Genomic DNA, 16,720 nt, shown 5'->3' on the forward strand with positions numbered 1-16,720 from the left:
TATGGGAACTTTCAACGGGGAACCCATGCTGATGTATGAGAAGCAATGACTGCATTAGTACACACGAGAAGACGACTGGCCTGAGAATATTCCACTTCAAGAAATTTATATGAAATAACTGCCATGTTATTCTATGCAGGAAATGATCTAGGAACTTACTGCAGAGCTATCTGAACTTACCTGATTTTGATTAGTATTCTTTTACACAAATGGACCTTGAATCAGTGATGTCTGCATTTCTTGGTCGGTTTCTTCACTTTTCTTATGACCAATATATTAAAAATTAGAGAAGAAAAAATTAAGAAAATCCTCCTCTTCCTCCCTCCAAAATAAAAGGTAGAGATCATTGATCATCCATTCATATTTTTTTCAGGTTTAGGGCTGGCTGTTAGAAAAAGAGCGAGGACTGACAAATTTATTAATTTAGTCAATACAGGTCTGATTGTCCTGTCAGTTGCACTGATGTATTATTAATTATTTGTACGGCACTAGCCTGGGGAGCCTTAGTCACAGACCAGGATCTCATTGTGCTAGGCCCTGTAAAAAACACAGAGCAAAAAGATGGTCCCTGCCCCGAAGGAGTGCATAATCCAAGTACCGTACCTCTAAATTATATCACAGATGTAACGCCATAGATTGCAGTGAAGTTACTTCTGGTTTAACAAAAGGTATAATGAAGAGGGAAATTAGGCCCATAGAACAGGATCTCTCTTCATATATAGTGCACCTGACTGGAAAACCATTCAATACATTGAGCAATCGTGTCCAACAGCCCACAGTAGCCAATGGAAGTCTTCCATTGATTTCACTAGGGACTGGTCCTCTGTTGATATGCCCAGTTGCAAGCCAACGTGCGCAGACCATCAGAGAATAGAATTAAGAGTTTTCCCTTCACGTTTCTATTTTATCACTCGTATGTCAGGCAACATGAACTGGTTTGAAGTTCAGACCCATTAATTCAATCTAATTTACATTTTGTGTTTATAAAAATATACAGGTCTGAATAGAACATAGTATGTATGTATGTGTGTGTGTGTGTGTGTGTGTGTGTGTGTGTGTGTGCGTGTGTGTCCATGGAATTGTCTCAGCAGTTGCTAGGTGTTTAGTACAAGAGAACCTGAGTGAATCTCCCTCTCATTCCTCTGCATATTGGCTAGGCATAATCCTATAGGGAAGTGCAGACATGGCTCACCCTCTTAGCTACTGAAGAAGGGCAGGAAGGGTTGAAGTAAGCAAGGGGTCCTGACCTCCTCTTGGAAATGGATGAAGTCTCCATGCTGATTCATACAGATCTGTCATTGGCCTCAATGCTCTGGAGAATGAGGCTGTGTTAATAAATCTGCTAACCCTTGCAGGGGTAGATGGAGCTCCTCTTGAACGAAGTTATGCTCCTTACTTTCTTGAGTCATTCCAAAGTATTTCTGAGAAATTGCTCATCTGTCCCCAAGGAGTTTCACCCTTTATATTTAATAGGGGCTATTAGGCGGGTCAGTGAGAAAATATGGCCTGAGGCGTGGATCATGATACTCATCTCTACATCTTCATTTCATCAGAACAAATATTGGAAATTTTATCAGCTCCCTTGATAGAAGGGTATGCCTGCTTTTTGGTTACTCAGGATCACAACACAGGCATCATATTGAATCCTCTGTTGCTTCTGGATGCACAGACAACAGTAACTCCCATGAGTGATTTGTATCATCTTCATTTGGCAAGAAAGAATGGAAATAGATGATGTGACCTATTCTTCTAGAGATAGGTCTTGCCACACTTATCCATCTTGAGGTTGCATTACTGCAATGCACTCTATCTGAGGTTTTAACTAAGACTGTATTGATTAAGGTTGTTGCTTATAACTGGAATTGTATGTAAAGTTTACGATCATGAAGCATGCAGGCACAATGAAATCATTGGGGGCTATGAGAACAAGGGCTGAATCACCAAAATAAGGTAAAGTAGTGGGTTACAGGGGAGGTACCAGCCTAACAAGCAAGTTAATTTTATGCAGCTACTTTGCAGCTAGCACAGCAAGTTATTCATACCAAAGGCAGCATCAACTTGTGATCAATCATTAGATCTAACGCAAAAGCATTTCCTCTCCTGTTTCAAATTGCCTTTCTATGTTTTGTTTGTTTATTTGTTTGTTGAGGTATTTTGTGAAGTTTAGAAGCAAAGTCTTTATCCATTTCTTGCAATCCTTATAGGATTTTTAAATGCAGCTTTATATTTTGGGATGGATTGCATTTTTTTAAACACTCTGCTCTCTGTTTGTTTGTGCACATCACCAATATTCCATCGTCTTGGTCATTAAAGAGTTTATCTGACAATGTGGATGCTAAAAGTTTGAATGGTAAACCTTAAGGAAAACTAATTTTTTTTACTATCATGACTCCAAAATGTTTTCTCAGCTTCAGCGCCCCAGTTCCAATACATTTGCATTAGCAATTTATGTATATTTTATTTACTTTAACAATTAACAAATTTTTGCCTCAAAAGGTCTTTCATCAGAATAATCTGAACATCTAAGCTTAGAAGTTTTTGACTTTTTGGGCCCAATTCGGTAGTCCTATGACACGAAATACTGCCAAACTCAGAACTGCAAGATTTGCTCTGTGTGTGTGTGTATTTGAGCTACAGCCTATTAATCCTTGTGATTATTAACACAATGTAGGAATAAAGCATCAGTTACTGTACATGGACAGTGATGATATTTCATTCCTTCCCTATATTCAACAATAGGGAATTAAACCAAAAAAAAAAATCTATGAACTTGACAGTTTATTCTTGCACTATGTTCAAAATGAAGAAATTAAATGGCACTATCAAAAACAATTATTCATATAACATGTACTGGTAAAAATTTTGAATGTGTGCAGTTTATGTTTGTGTCTAATCCCCTCTCATAATTTTTCTTTATAAAAACCTACTTTTTAAAAGAAATAACTATTAAGATATAATTCATATATATATAAAAGGAATCATTGCTTGTCTTTCTACCGCCATCTTGGATTATTAAACTTTAAATAACTGAAAAAGTTTAAATCTCTTTTTACTACTTATCCTGCTTGTTTACTTTCTTCACTCATCTTGGACAATGTAAATGGTCAGTTTCACTTTTGTTTCTTGTCTGTTTCACTTTTTCATTCTCCTCCCTAGATGGTACATTTCTTTTGAGTTTGGGACAAGCCCTACAGCAAAATATTGCATGGCAAAACCCTAACACTTTTCACTCATTTTCACTTCATTAAAACATTTCTATACATATAACATTTTATTACCCCTCTGATCCTCCCTTTTTAAAAAAAAAAAAAGCCACCGTATATTTTGGATCTAAACTAATATGGACAATATCCCTTTGAATTACAATAGTAGAAAGTTATATATAAAACCTTTTAAAATATATGAATGGGCCTTTCATCAGGCTCATTTCTTTTGGATGATGAAGCTCCATTATGTTGTCTGCAATAGCACATTTTACTGAGAAAGCATCTGTGTAAAATATGCTATCTGACACAGTCACCATGCCAACTTTAAGAAAAATTAGTCATTTCCCATGACCATATTAAGCTGATTTGGTAAAATGTTCAGGGATCTACAGTCCTTCCCGAAGGGAAATCTGGGACTGTACATTTCACAGACATGAATGACCATTTATCATGAAAAATCTGAATCTGCCAAATTCCAACTCCTGCAATGAAATCCAGGGGGAACTATGAGATGCCTGTGCAAAAAGGGCAAAACTTGGGCTTGAGTTATGACATAATTGTTTCAACCTTCTTAACTTGTTTTTTCTACCTCTATATAGTCTTTCAGGAAACCACTGTGCAACCTCACAGTGACACAATGGCATTCAAATCTTCAAACCATATTATTGATTTTTCTTTCAAAGTTATTTTTTTTAAAAATCAGCATGGTTTCTCCTAGCACCCAAGTAGTCAATATTCTATACATCTATTTTAAAGGACCATATTATCTAAGCAGTCTCCAAAACAGAACCCACCAGCTGTGTGATTGTGAAGCACATAAGCTCTGATCCTGTAAACCCATATGTAAATAGGATCCATTTGGGTAGACCCCTCTGCTACGCAAAGCCCAACTGAAGTATTCTCTTGCAGGATCAAGGCCACAGTTATATGTGCAGTTATCTGATCTGAATACACAAGTGTTTGATTGTGTTCACAAATGATATGCACACACACATTTTGTAAGCCATATTTGTAAATTTAGCCCCCCAACTCTTCTTTTTTTAATTTTAAACAGGACTCACCCTACAAGAATGTTTGTGTCACAAGGATTTCTGGGTAATTGTGCTAAATCCATCATTCACAACTAAATAAACACATCCATAGACTGTACTGATTTATAACATCTGGTACCATGTGATAACTGAGGACACACCCTATAGAATTACACGTTTTCCAATAAAATACTGTACATTACTGGTAAAATACCAAGTGCATGCTAAGTATTTATAGAAAGTACAAGACACAATGATAATGAATTATAAAACTTTATTGGCCTGTTAAAAATAAGTCCAGCAAGTACATTTATGTAGTCTGTCCACATTATTAAGATAGTATTTGAAATAAAAACAGGATTGTCAATTATTTACAAGAAATATAAAATCAGCTCTAAACATATGTTGGGAGTGGAAAATCTAAGATTTACAACATGTTGATGGATTACAGCAAATGTATTTTTAAAAGATATGTTAGGATGCCTAGTTGTTGGTAATCATTTGGAGCATTATTTCCCTTGATACATGAGAAAACAGACTTTGGATACAGAGAGGTTACGTTTTCTATACTGAAACTAACATTTAAAAAAAACTAAAGGTGTAGAGTTCTGAACAGCAGAGAGAGAAGTTTCAACTTTACTTAAGAAACCTCTATTCTCATGCCTAATTTGTGAGATGAGGGCCTGATTCTGCTCTCACACTGGTGTAAATCAGCAGTCAATCCAATGAAATCAATGGCATTATAATGGTACAAAACTGGTTTAAGTGCGCACACAATCAAACTCAGAGGGTGAAATCCTGGCCCTACTTATGTCAATAGGAAACTCCAGTTGACCTCAGTAGGCCAGGGATTTCACCCAGTTTCCACCAATAGTTCAGTACAAGTAACTTCCCCACCACATACACATCTGAAATCTTACCCAGCAGTACTTGTGCTTCTATATTTTTCAGCAAATGTCTGAACTTTAAAGTAACTCCATTTTCTTGTACAGATGTGAGCACCATCCAGTTTATTCTGTGATTTAATTAAAACCTAGCAACAGGCTATGAGATGAAATGTAAGAAAATGGTAGCAACTCTAGTCTCTTGCCTTCATTTTCATTTTAAAGTTTTACCTGGAATTGAGACTATGTCTAGCCCCTTCTGTAAACAGAATGCTGACACTCAGGACTGACCTCTTCAATCAACCCTAATCCCAACTGAGACTCTGCACCTTTAAGCAATGATCTGTACATTTTCTGCACTGAACTCAGTGGGTCAGGTTGCCAGCTGGTGTTAGGTGGTATAGTTCCATTAAAATGAATGAAGCAACATACGTTTACACCAACTGAAGATGTGTTCTTGTTAATGCAACTGTAATTATTTTGTACAATACAGAAGCAATTAGTTCTGTTTCTAGCTGTGTATTTTAATTCCCACCACTACCATTATTACTTCAGTCTTAAAAAGTTTAAATTCTTATGGGGAGAGCTGCAAAGTGGCCTCAATTAATCCTCTACAGATGGACCTAAAAATAGCACTTATGTAAGTAAACAGAGTAGTCAAACATCTTATTTCCACCTAACTTAGCCATTTATGTTTACAGAGCAGAGGATGGTTATGGGTATTAAAGTGCTAGCACAGACAGAGGCCACTTTTGAAAGTTTTGTTCTAGACATTTTTGTTGAAGCAAGGCAACGACATATAACACCAGTTTTCTCTACAATGTTGCATCCCCGCAACACACCACTTCCATTTTGAAAAACCACATTATGTGCCCAGCTACTCAGGAACTCTTTCTGCTGCTACGAATTCTAAACCTTGCACAATTTGGGGCATACATTGCACTTGGGTGCACCTACCCCCATAGTGTGCCAAAGCCCTCCAGAAAAGCATCCATAGCTATTGGGCCCTGGGATTAACTCTTCAGAATGTGTGCACACCCAGGCAAAGGGACCTGGTAGAGGGCAAGAAAGATGAAGATGGGGCTTTCTGGAGAATGACAGGAAAGGACAGTAGGGGGCTACTGAAGGCTTGAGAGGACAGGGAGAAGTCAGTGAAGTCTTTGAGGGTTGTAGGGAAGGAAGAATGAAGCAGTCTCAAAAAACTGGAACAAGCTTCAGATCAGAGTTGGGTGGGATTTTTCAGACAAATAGTTTATTTGCCAAAAATCCAGTTTAACCCAATCTATTCAGACATTTGGGTTAAATTCGGCAAATAGTTTTGGCCAAAAAAGAATTGAAAATATTTTCCAAAAAAAAAGTTTTGTCAATATTTTTAAAATGAAATGTTTCAACTTTTCATTTTGAAACACTTCATTTATAAATTTAGACAGATTTATTTACAAAAAAGGGTAAAAAAATAGAAACAAAACATTTTGTTTCAGACTGAATTAAACAGTTTGTTCAGCCTGAAATTGTTTTTTTCCCCGGTGCTTTGTTTCAGCCCCCAAACCAAGAAGACATTCACCTCTACTTCAGATAAGCTTTTGAGTACTCTCTGATGTGAACATGGACATCAGTTGTGGTTGTCCAACACTACATCTACAGAAGAGGATGGCTATGACCTCAAATAGGTAAAGATGCAACAAAAGAAAATGAACTTGAATCAAAAAGGTGTCAGGACTAAGGTTTTGTTTAATTGCTTCCAATTTACAGGCCTTGAATTAATAGCTTTTGGATATCTACCTCTTGGCATCAGAAAATGAGAGTTAGATGCCCAAATGTAGGCACAAAACTGAGAGCTGGATGGAGGATCCTTTAAACACTGGACCTTTATGTTAGGATCAGAATCAACAGAAACTGCATTCCAATACCTGTAACGGTAAGCACCCATAAAAAGCTTTGTAATCCTTGGGGAAATGCTTTTAGGGGCCATTTGTGCCAGGAGAGAGGACCAGATTCTGGTCAATAACCACAAAGAATTAGAAATAATAAATACAGGAAATATATTAAGTGGAATGGTTTCTAACTAAAATATGGTTCATAGGTTTCCTGGAGAGGTTTCCTTCCCTGATGGGGATGTGCTTCTGTCACAAAACTCGCATTTACTTCTGTGGGAGCAGGAGCAGACCCTTACTTATTAAAAGGACCTGATTGTGCAACCCCTTGTTTACACTGGTGAGCAGTAGTCCCACTGAAGTCACTTGAACTATTTGTGTGAGTAACTGCTCACCAACAGAAGGGTTTTACCATATGTCCTTTTAATGCTCTTATCTGCTTGATCTACTAATCCTCATTTTAAAACAAATTATAGCATAAATAAACCTCTTTTAGTGTAATAATACAAATATATTTTTGATTTCCTTTCAGGTCTGGCAAACTTCTAAACTTGTCCTTTAAATGTTTCATGAACTTTTTATTGCTCAGTGAAATAACATAAAAGGTTTTTAGTATCACATGCTGGATGTTCAGTGACTTTTACCATTTTAATGGCTCCTACCTGATTCTTGGTTTGAATCTCACTTTATTTTAAAGAGTTGGGAATTCTGTAATTAGATGAGCTCTTTGTAAACCCACACCATTTGGGCAGATTAGAACCTCTAAAGTGACAGGCAATGTCATTTACAATCAAGCTGAAAAATACCAATTTAGGGTGTATTGCAATCTCCCTGCTTAAAGTTCAGCTCCCTTTAGCTTTAAGAGACTAATGTGTTCATGTAACGGAAAGAAAATATTTTAGAAACAGGTAGCCTAGTTCCATTATTTAAACATTGTCACTGTTAAAAAAAAAAGTAGTAACTAACCACATGCTGTAATCCATAAGGCTCTGTGAATATCTGTATTAAGTAACAGTGCATTTAGTGATTAATAAAAAAGATATCATACAAAATACTCAACAAGGATATCCTACAGTGATTGATTGCTAGATAGATAGATATCTATATCTGTATATAGATATCAATGGTGCATACATCAGTTCCGATTTGTTAATGTCTTGGTGACATAAAATCCAAAATACTGTGTCAGTACGAGTAGAACTATTTGAAATTCAAACCTATTATTGTTCCTTAAAGTTGAATTGCAAAGTGTTACAAAATAAATCACAAGTAGTGTCAGGTAAGATCCTAAATCACTTATGGAATGTATGTACTAAATTTCAAAACCAAAAATATTTCAAAACCATCTTTTCCTTAACTTAGTTGCCAAATTCTGAGTTTGGCATTTAGTCTTTTCCTTGCCAAAACAGAAAGGGTCAGATCCTTATCTCATTTACATATGAGTAAACACAGACTAACTTAACTGTAACACAATGAATTTTCATGATTGTAATTGAGATTGGAATTTGGCCCAGCAGACCAAGCTCTGATATTACATCAGTACTATCCTTTTGTAATTCTGTTAACTTTAGTTCAGTTATCCCTGATTTACACAAGTGTATGAGAGATTAGAATCAGGCCCAGTTACATCAGAAGCAATTTAAATAAAGTTGGAGATGCATGGGCAAACAAGATGTCAGTGCAAAAGTCAATTAAAAAAAATGAGTTAAAAGGATCAGTAGGGTAGAAAAGAATAGGCATCTCCAAAACATATAATTGGAAAGAGCACTTCCTTATGCATTTGGAAGAGAGAAGGCCAATGTTTTCTGATTTTATTTCAAGGAACAAAAGAAAGGTTTAGCTGATATCACTCCAACTGACCGACTGTGAAGAACAGCCCTAATTGTTACCCTCCATCAAATGCTGCTGCCCAAGGAAAGCATGTGTAGGTTGACCTAAGACATTGTGGAATTTGAACATATATTGAATTCCAACTCCACCTCTATCCATTACACAGGTGAACAGCAGGAGAGGACACCTCACTAGAGCCTTTTGGCTTGTGGGAAGGAAAGGAAACACCCCAGAACTCCACTCCTCCTATCAGTAAAAAGGGGAAAGAAATAACTCCCTATTTGGGACAAGATGAGTACAAATGTTCCCAGACTCAGAGGCAGACTCCTTCAGGGTGGATGCCGAGGGAAGAGTGAATGATGGGTGTGAAAGATTGGAGGGAATGTAAGAAGACAGTCAAAGAGTTGGGCTGAGAAAGAGGAAGAGATTGGGAAAGAGACTTAAAGGTGAAGGAAGGATCATACACAATGAAGAAAAGAAAGAACAAAGGGAAGATAAGGAAGGAAACAAGCAAAAACAAATGATGCAATACAGAATATTGTAAAGTAGACGAAAGCTAGACACTGAAAAAGAGTACAGCACACAGACGCACCAATACAGAGAGAGTAGAAATTAAAAATGGGGTGAACGGAAAAGGGAAAGAGAAAGAAAAGCAAATCTAAATAGAGAAAGTAATCTGAAGCCCTTCCTTTTTTTCCAAATATCCTATGTTAAAATAAATAACCAAAACCAACATTTATTATCTAGATAAACCATAAATGGCATATAGTATGTCCTCAACTTCTAACAGACTATGAGGAAATCAAAGTGACTGTTCATTCATTCAAAACCCACAAATTTGGTGTGTGGAAATGGAAACACCCCATCTTTACAATCATTTATTTCTATAGAGGTTCATCTCAGCTTCCCTTTTTGGGAATCCTCTTAACTCATTTTTTTAATTTCAAAAACATTTTTCATTGATTTTTTTCTTCTTTCTTACCAACGTCACCTTCTGAATAAGAAAGCTCAAGTACTGAACTCAGGATTCGGCAGGTATTTGACATGGAAATTACTTTAAAAAATTATGTTTCAAGTGTAGGCCCTGATCCTAAAAATGCTTATGCATGTGATGTGTGTATGTTTGGTTTGCAGGATCAACACCAAAAGATGTTAATTTCGCATCTGTATTCTAAGCTCCAGCTCAAACCATCCCAGTCCAGCAAAGGACACAAACACATGCCTAAAGTTAAGCACATAGTTAAGTGATATTCTCAACAAGGATGGGCTTTGCTGAATCAGCTTACATGGACTAAGGTCTGATCCTGTAACTCTAACTCATGTAATTCTTGCTCACCAGAATCTTCCCAGTAAAGCCAATGGGACCACTCACAGGAATAAGGATTACAGAATCAGACCTATATGTTTACTGCTTCAAGATTTTAGGCCCCAATTCACTTTAAGTACATCAACAGTCCCACTGAATTCAATGAGACTACTTACAAGTTTAAAGATAAGCACATGCAAAAGAGTTTGTAGAATCTGGGCCTTAAACATCTGATTTTTTCTTTTTTCATTTTTTAAATGAAAAAACTTTGCAATTCACCTTTAATAAATATTATTTCTCAAAACAAACATCTTTCCAGTTAAGTTCAAACAGAAAAACTTTTTGACAGAGAAAACAATGTAACCAAATTTCATTTAAATGCCATTTTGAAGCCACAGTAAAAACAGGATAATAAAAAAGAATCTGATAGCTTATTTCTGGGCGTTCTTGAGTTTGATAGCGGCCTGAGGGCTGATTTTGCCCTGATGTCTCCAAAACAACTAATGAGCTGTGTGTACGTCTAGAATCTTCCAAACACAACCCATGTCTAAAAGAGAAGTCCAAAGGATGTGGCAATTCACAGGACAAGAACAATGTCCACTCCCTAGTGTGCAGCTTCAACAAACAAGCTCAACAGCCCCTCTCTCATTTTTTTTCCTTATTTCATTTACCCATCCAGTGGGATCTTATGAAACAAAACAAAACCTAAAAGAAACAAAATAAAATATGAGAAATCATGCTTCACAAAATTCAAGGAAAAATTAACACAAGGAAATAAACAAAGATGAACACTAGATAAAGAAGAAAACAAATACACATGGAATGCATTTCAAAATGTGCAAAATAAATGTTAAATAAAAACTGTACATGGTTTATGGAAAACGCATAATTTGTGGTGTTCTATGGACGTGGTTTTCATTAGTTAATTAAAAATCAAATATTACAATGCATGCTATTTGTATGTTGAACACACAGAATATTCACAGTAAGATGCAATACAATACAACTAGTAGATACAGACTATGGGGGTCGGCATGTATCACAGGCATAATTATGCTTTGTTTATATGGGTATCCTCCCAGCAGTATGCTCTCGTCCTAAAAAAAGCGGTATCAGAACCAGCACCACAACATTTCTATCAAGTTTTAAATGCCAATCAATGCTGACACACTAAATGTGTAAGGCTATCTGCAGCATAGCACCATGTATTGACTCAGTAGTATTATAGGAACAGAGACTATAAATGGGAACAAGTAGTGATAAACACTGGGGATAGTCCTCTACATTGAGCAGAAGAGCCTTAGTCAGACCCGCTGCCAAACAAGGAGTAGATGTGGGTAGAACATGGAAGTTTCTGAGGAATCATGGTCTCAATGGTGATCATCTGCATGCATCCCCCCCCCCCCCCCCCGCCACTCTCTTTTTGCTCTGTTCTGGCTGCTTAGCAAAAGAAATTTGGCAATCACACTGCAGTGCTCTTATTAATGCAGCATCAGGTTCCCAGGTGCTCACTACTCTTTACCTTGTGTTTCTATGCACAACACTCTACACCGGCTATGCGCTGGAACAAGCCTTCAGTGTCATGAACATCTTTGATTTACTTTGTTATGAAAGAGAAAATTATAACCGAGGAGAAAGTTACCAATTTTTTCATAATGGATTAACTACCTCTAAAAATCAGCAAGCACTACATCAATGACTAAATAAAAACTGAGCTTTTTTTTTTTAAATCAGATCAATTTTTCCCTCAATCTACCATCAAGCCCACTATGTGAACCTTAATGATGGTTGTCTAAGGCTGAGAGCCTTCAGGAAAACCAGTTTTGGATTGGGATTCAATCCACACACCTAATTCTAAGTCATAAATACTTCTTAGCACAGCATCATCTTACACAGGCTGTTGTTGTCTGACTGCAGTTATTATATACATCACTTTTTATTGTCACCATTGTTTGTTCTAATGACACTAAAAAAAACCCAAGGAAATAATATGAGAATTGGATTTACAAGCACTGTATTCCTGAAAATATATATTTCATCAGGAGGTCTTTTTTAAGAGATCTCGTCTCAGTAAATTCACAATTTTGTGAAGAGATCAAACCTTATCTAGACATCAGCTCACTCCAAACAACCAAAGGTTTAGAGCAAAATCCTGGTCCGATGTGAGTTAATGAAAATTTTGCTATTGACTTCAATAGGAGTTGAATATGACTGTTAGAAAGTAAGTAAAAGTGACTAATTCATTTACAATTCATTTTCTTGCTAATTAAAACCTTTAGTAGATAATATCATGTTTTGTTTGGGTGTAGGTAATAGCACACATGGAAGCCAAATATAGCTGGTTGGGTGCGCTACTTCACGTTTTCAATAGGGTGTGTGCAAAATTCCTTTTCGCTGAAACAATCTATGGGATTTAGCATAAGCCAACAAAAACAAAGAGAAAGAGAGAGAGAGAGAGAGAGAGAGAGAGAGACTTGGCTAATCCACATGGTAAAATATAATTTCAGTACAAGTGTGTATCACTTCTGAGCTGCCCAGTTTCTGCACAGGCACTGTTTTTAACTGTTGTGAGAGGAAGGCTTCAGGCTAGATTGCTGCTGAGAGGATTAGTTACATAAGGTAATGTAGTGCTGAGTGTCTTACCTCCTCCTAAAGAATACTATGTTATTGCTGGACTCAGTGCTTTTATTACAATTTAGATAATTTTAATCCTGACAATTCTCCTGCTTTCCCCCTTTCACATAGATAAAGGATCTTAAATTAAATTACTGTATTAAGGCCATGCTGTGGGTTCCTGAAGAACTCCATAATGCAGAGTTCAAAGCAATATAATTGCACATTAATATCACTACACTGTATATATTAAAATCACCTCAATTGTTCTGTGATAGATCATTACCTCCATTTCCTTTATTTTTAAATGTTGCTGTTTGCGAGAGTTAACTTGTATATCAGTATTTAATGTTGCTGGATGATCATCATTGTTATTGAAAGTTTATTGCTAGGACACGCAGAGCATCTGTAGGGGCTTTTTCATTGTTAAATCTAAAGAAGTTTCATTTCAAATTATTATATATTTATTTGTGTATTATATGCATTATATATATAAACAAACTTATCACACGTTACTAACACCAACGTTGTTATTGTACGTGAAAGAATTTCAAAGAGCTAAGTTTTCTTTTCCAGCCTCAAACTTGTTGCTTGCCTTTTGCAATTCAGTCATGTTAGGCAATGAAAATGATTGAGAGCCAATTTCATTCCTAGTTTTCATTCAGTAGTACAATTATTATTATTATTTGTTAAGTGTGAATAAGTGCTTGGTACCGTACTATACACAAATAGACTTGGGGCCTGATTCTCCTCTTAGTTATTCCAGTGTGAATAAGGAGTAACTCCTGTGAAGTCAGCAGAATTACACCAGTGTGAAAGTAGAACCAGACCTATGACCCTGACCTGAGGAGTTTACATTATAAGGTCCTGACTCTACAAAAATGTATGTGCATGCTTAACTTTAAGCACTGGGGTAATCCCCCTAAAGGCAATGGACTACTCCCGGTGCATAAAGCTAAGCTTGTGCTTAAGTCTTTGCAGGATGAACACCTAAGGCCTCAGTCTTGCAATTGGATTCACACGGCCAGGCTATTATGCCTTCATGAACTCCCACATGTCAATGTTGCTCCTCATGGGCACAAGAGTTTGAGCATATTGATTCAATTGCAAGGTTGGGGCCTGACAGACAAAGATCAAACAAAACCTCAGTCGCATGCCAACAGTGATAACTTGGAATATTTTCCCCCAGATAGAAGAGGTGATGGTGTTACACTATCATGGATTATTCATAGGGCTCGCAGGAGAAGAGTTTTAAGATGATTAAATGACAAGAAGATGGGGGCCTGATTCACTGAGACAAGGAGGGCAATCCAGGCAAATGGTGTGACACAGCAGATGGCACAAAGACAGAAGGAGACAAGGAAATAAAGGAAGTGGTGAGGCTGGCATCATTGGTAGAGTGATGGAGGTGCAGTGAAATAGAACACGAAAAAAATAAAAGAGTTGAGATGTAAAGAGAGTTGCAGACACTGAATAGAAACTTTTAAGTAAAATGTGGTTTCCACTGAAATAAAAAAAAAAAAAACTTTGCAATTTGATTAGGCAGGGACAATTTGTTCACCAGTCCTCTGTCTGTCAAGTTATTCAGGGTCACCGAGATAGTACTTTTAAAACGTTATGGAATGTGGTAGTTAGGAAAGGACATGTCATGTCCTATCTACCAAGTCCTTAACTGGGTTTCTCAGACTTCAAAGGGAGCCAGTTAAGAAAGTTTAGGCAAAACAGTTGACATTCACTGGAATAGTTGCCAGAATTCTGGGTCTCAGGTTTAAGACTATTTCAAAACAATCCTTGCTGTTGCATAAGCTGCCATTCAGAAAGTTGTAGTAGAAAATATATATTACAGAGCCAATACTGGAGAGCTCAAAATAAAAGTGGAGGAAGAGGAGAAGTTATCCAGCAACTGGTACAGAAAGAAGACCTTGACCAAATATCAGTCACCCACTTTTAAGACTGTTGTAGAAAGGTAGCTACCTTTGTGTCTCTGTCAGATCACTCGAAGCTGTGGCTAGCAGATCTACAGGACTAGTGAAAAGAACACAATATCAGAGTTCCATATCTTTTCCCAACTGTGGTGTCTTTCTTAGACGCTCTGCCCAACACTGTACTCTCTCAGTGTTTTGCAATGTTGAGGACATCTATTCAGATCACATATGCAGTTTACTCCCAGATGATACAGAAAGCCCAGTGTTCTTAAAATGGAACATGGTAATACTTTTGTTCCAATATTAGTCGCTGATATAGAGGACTTTCATAAATACAGTGGTCAGATTAATGTTCTTTAACAAACATTAACCAGTACATAGAGAAGGTTTTAAAACAAATTGATAAATTAAACAGTAATAAGTCACCAGGTCCAGATGGTATTCACCCAAGAGTTCTGAAGAAACTCAAATATGAAATTGTAGAACTACTAACTGTGGAATGTAACCTATTGCTAAAATCAGCCTCAGTACCAGATGACTGGAGGATAAAAAAAGACTCCAGAGGTGATTCGGGCAATTACAGGCCAGTAAGCCTAACTTCAGTACCAGGAAAATTGATTGAAATGATAGTGAAGAACAGAATTATCAGACACATAGATGAACACAAATATGTTGGGGAAGAATCAACATGACTTTGTTTAAAGGAAAATCATGCCTCACCAATCTATGTGAATTCTTTGCGGGTGTCAACAAGCATGTGGACAAGGATGATTCATTGGATAAAATATACTTGGACTTTCAGAAAGCCTTTGACAAGGTCCCTCGACAAAGTCTTTTAAGCAAAATAAGCTGTTATGGGATAAGAGGGAAGGTCCTCTCATGTATCAGTGATTGGTTAAAAGATAGGAAACAAAGGGTAGGAATAAATGGTCAGTTTTCACAGTGGAGAGAGGTAAATAGTAGAGTCCCCCAAGGATCTGTACTGGGACCAGTGCTGTTCAATGTATTCGTAAATGATCCAGAAAAAGGGATAAACAGTGAGGTAACAAAGTTTACAGATGATACAAAATTATTCAAGATAGTTAAGTCCAAAGCTGACCGCAAAGAGTTACAAACTGATCTCATAAAACTGGGTGACTGTGCAACAAAATGACAGATGAAATTCAGTGTTGATAAATGCAAAGTAACTATGCAAAGAAAATATGATCCCCACTATACATACAAAGTGATGGGGTGTAAATTAGCTGCTACCACACAAGAAAGAGATCTTGGGGTCATTATGGACAGTTCTCTGAAAACATCTGCTCAATGTGCAGCAGCAGTCCTTAGGAACCATTAGGAAACGGACAGATAGGACGACAGAAAATAGCAAAACACCACATTATATAAATCTATGGTATTTCCACACACTGAATACTGAGCATAGTTCTGGATGCCCCCTCTTAAAAAAGATATATTGGAAAAGGTACAGAGAAGGGCAACAAAAATTATTAGGGGTATGAAACACTTTCCATATGAGGAGGGGTTAAGAAGACTGGAACTGTTTGGCTTAGAAAAGAGACGACAAAGGGAGAATATGATAGAGGTCTATAAAATCATGAATGGTGTGGAGAAAGTGAATAAGGAAGTCTTATTTACCCCTTCGCATAACACAAGGACCAGGGGTCACCCCATGAAATTAAAAGGCAGCAGGTTTAAAACAAACATAAGGAAATACTTCTTCACACCATGCACAGTCAACCTTTGGAACTCGTTGCCAGGGGGATGTTGTAAAGGCAAAAAGTAAAACTGGCTTCAAAAAAGTATTAGATAACTTCATGGAGAATAGGTCCAGCACTGACGATTAGCCAAGATGGGCAGGGACGCAAGATCATGCTCTGGGTGTCCCTAACCTTCAAGCTGCCAGGAGTTGGAATGGATGACAGGGCTGGATCACTCAATAATAGCCCTGTTCTGTTCATTCCCTCTGAAGCATCTGGCACCTGTCACTGTTGGAAGACAGAATACTGGGCTAGACGGATCCCTAGTCTGACCCAGTGTGGCCATTCTTA

General features: G+C 37.2%; 1 protein-coding gene across 4 annotated transcripts in view; it reads right to left on the bottom strand.

The window, feature by feature from the left end:
- The window catches only part of NTRK2 (neurotrophic receptor tyrosine kinase 2), a 277,184-nt gene that overhangs the window by 142,716 nt on the left and 117,748 nt on the right, over positions 1-16,720 (bottom strand). The window contains exon 13 of one of the 4 annotated variants that reach the window (XM_075128682.1): positions 4,495-10,836. The exons of the other annotated variants lie outside the window; for them this stretch is intronic. Within the exon in view, the coding sequence (XP_074984783.1) occupies positions 10,799-10,836 (38 nt within the window). The 3' untranslated portion in view covers positions 4,495-10,798. Of the gene's footprint in view, positions 1-4,494; positions 10,837-16,720 lie in introns of those variants that run through there. 4 annotated transcript variants of the gene reach the window in all.

The sequence above is a fragment of the Caretta caretta genome, chromosome 5 (genome assembly GCF_965140235.1).
Source record: "Caretta caretta isolate rCarCar2 chromosome 5, rCarCar1.hap1, whole genome shotgun sequence".
Lineage (NCBI taxonomy): Eukaryota > Metazoa > Chordata > Testudines > Cheloniidae > Caretta > Caretta caretta.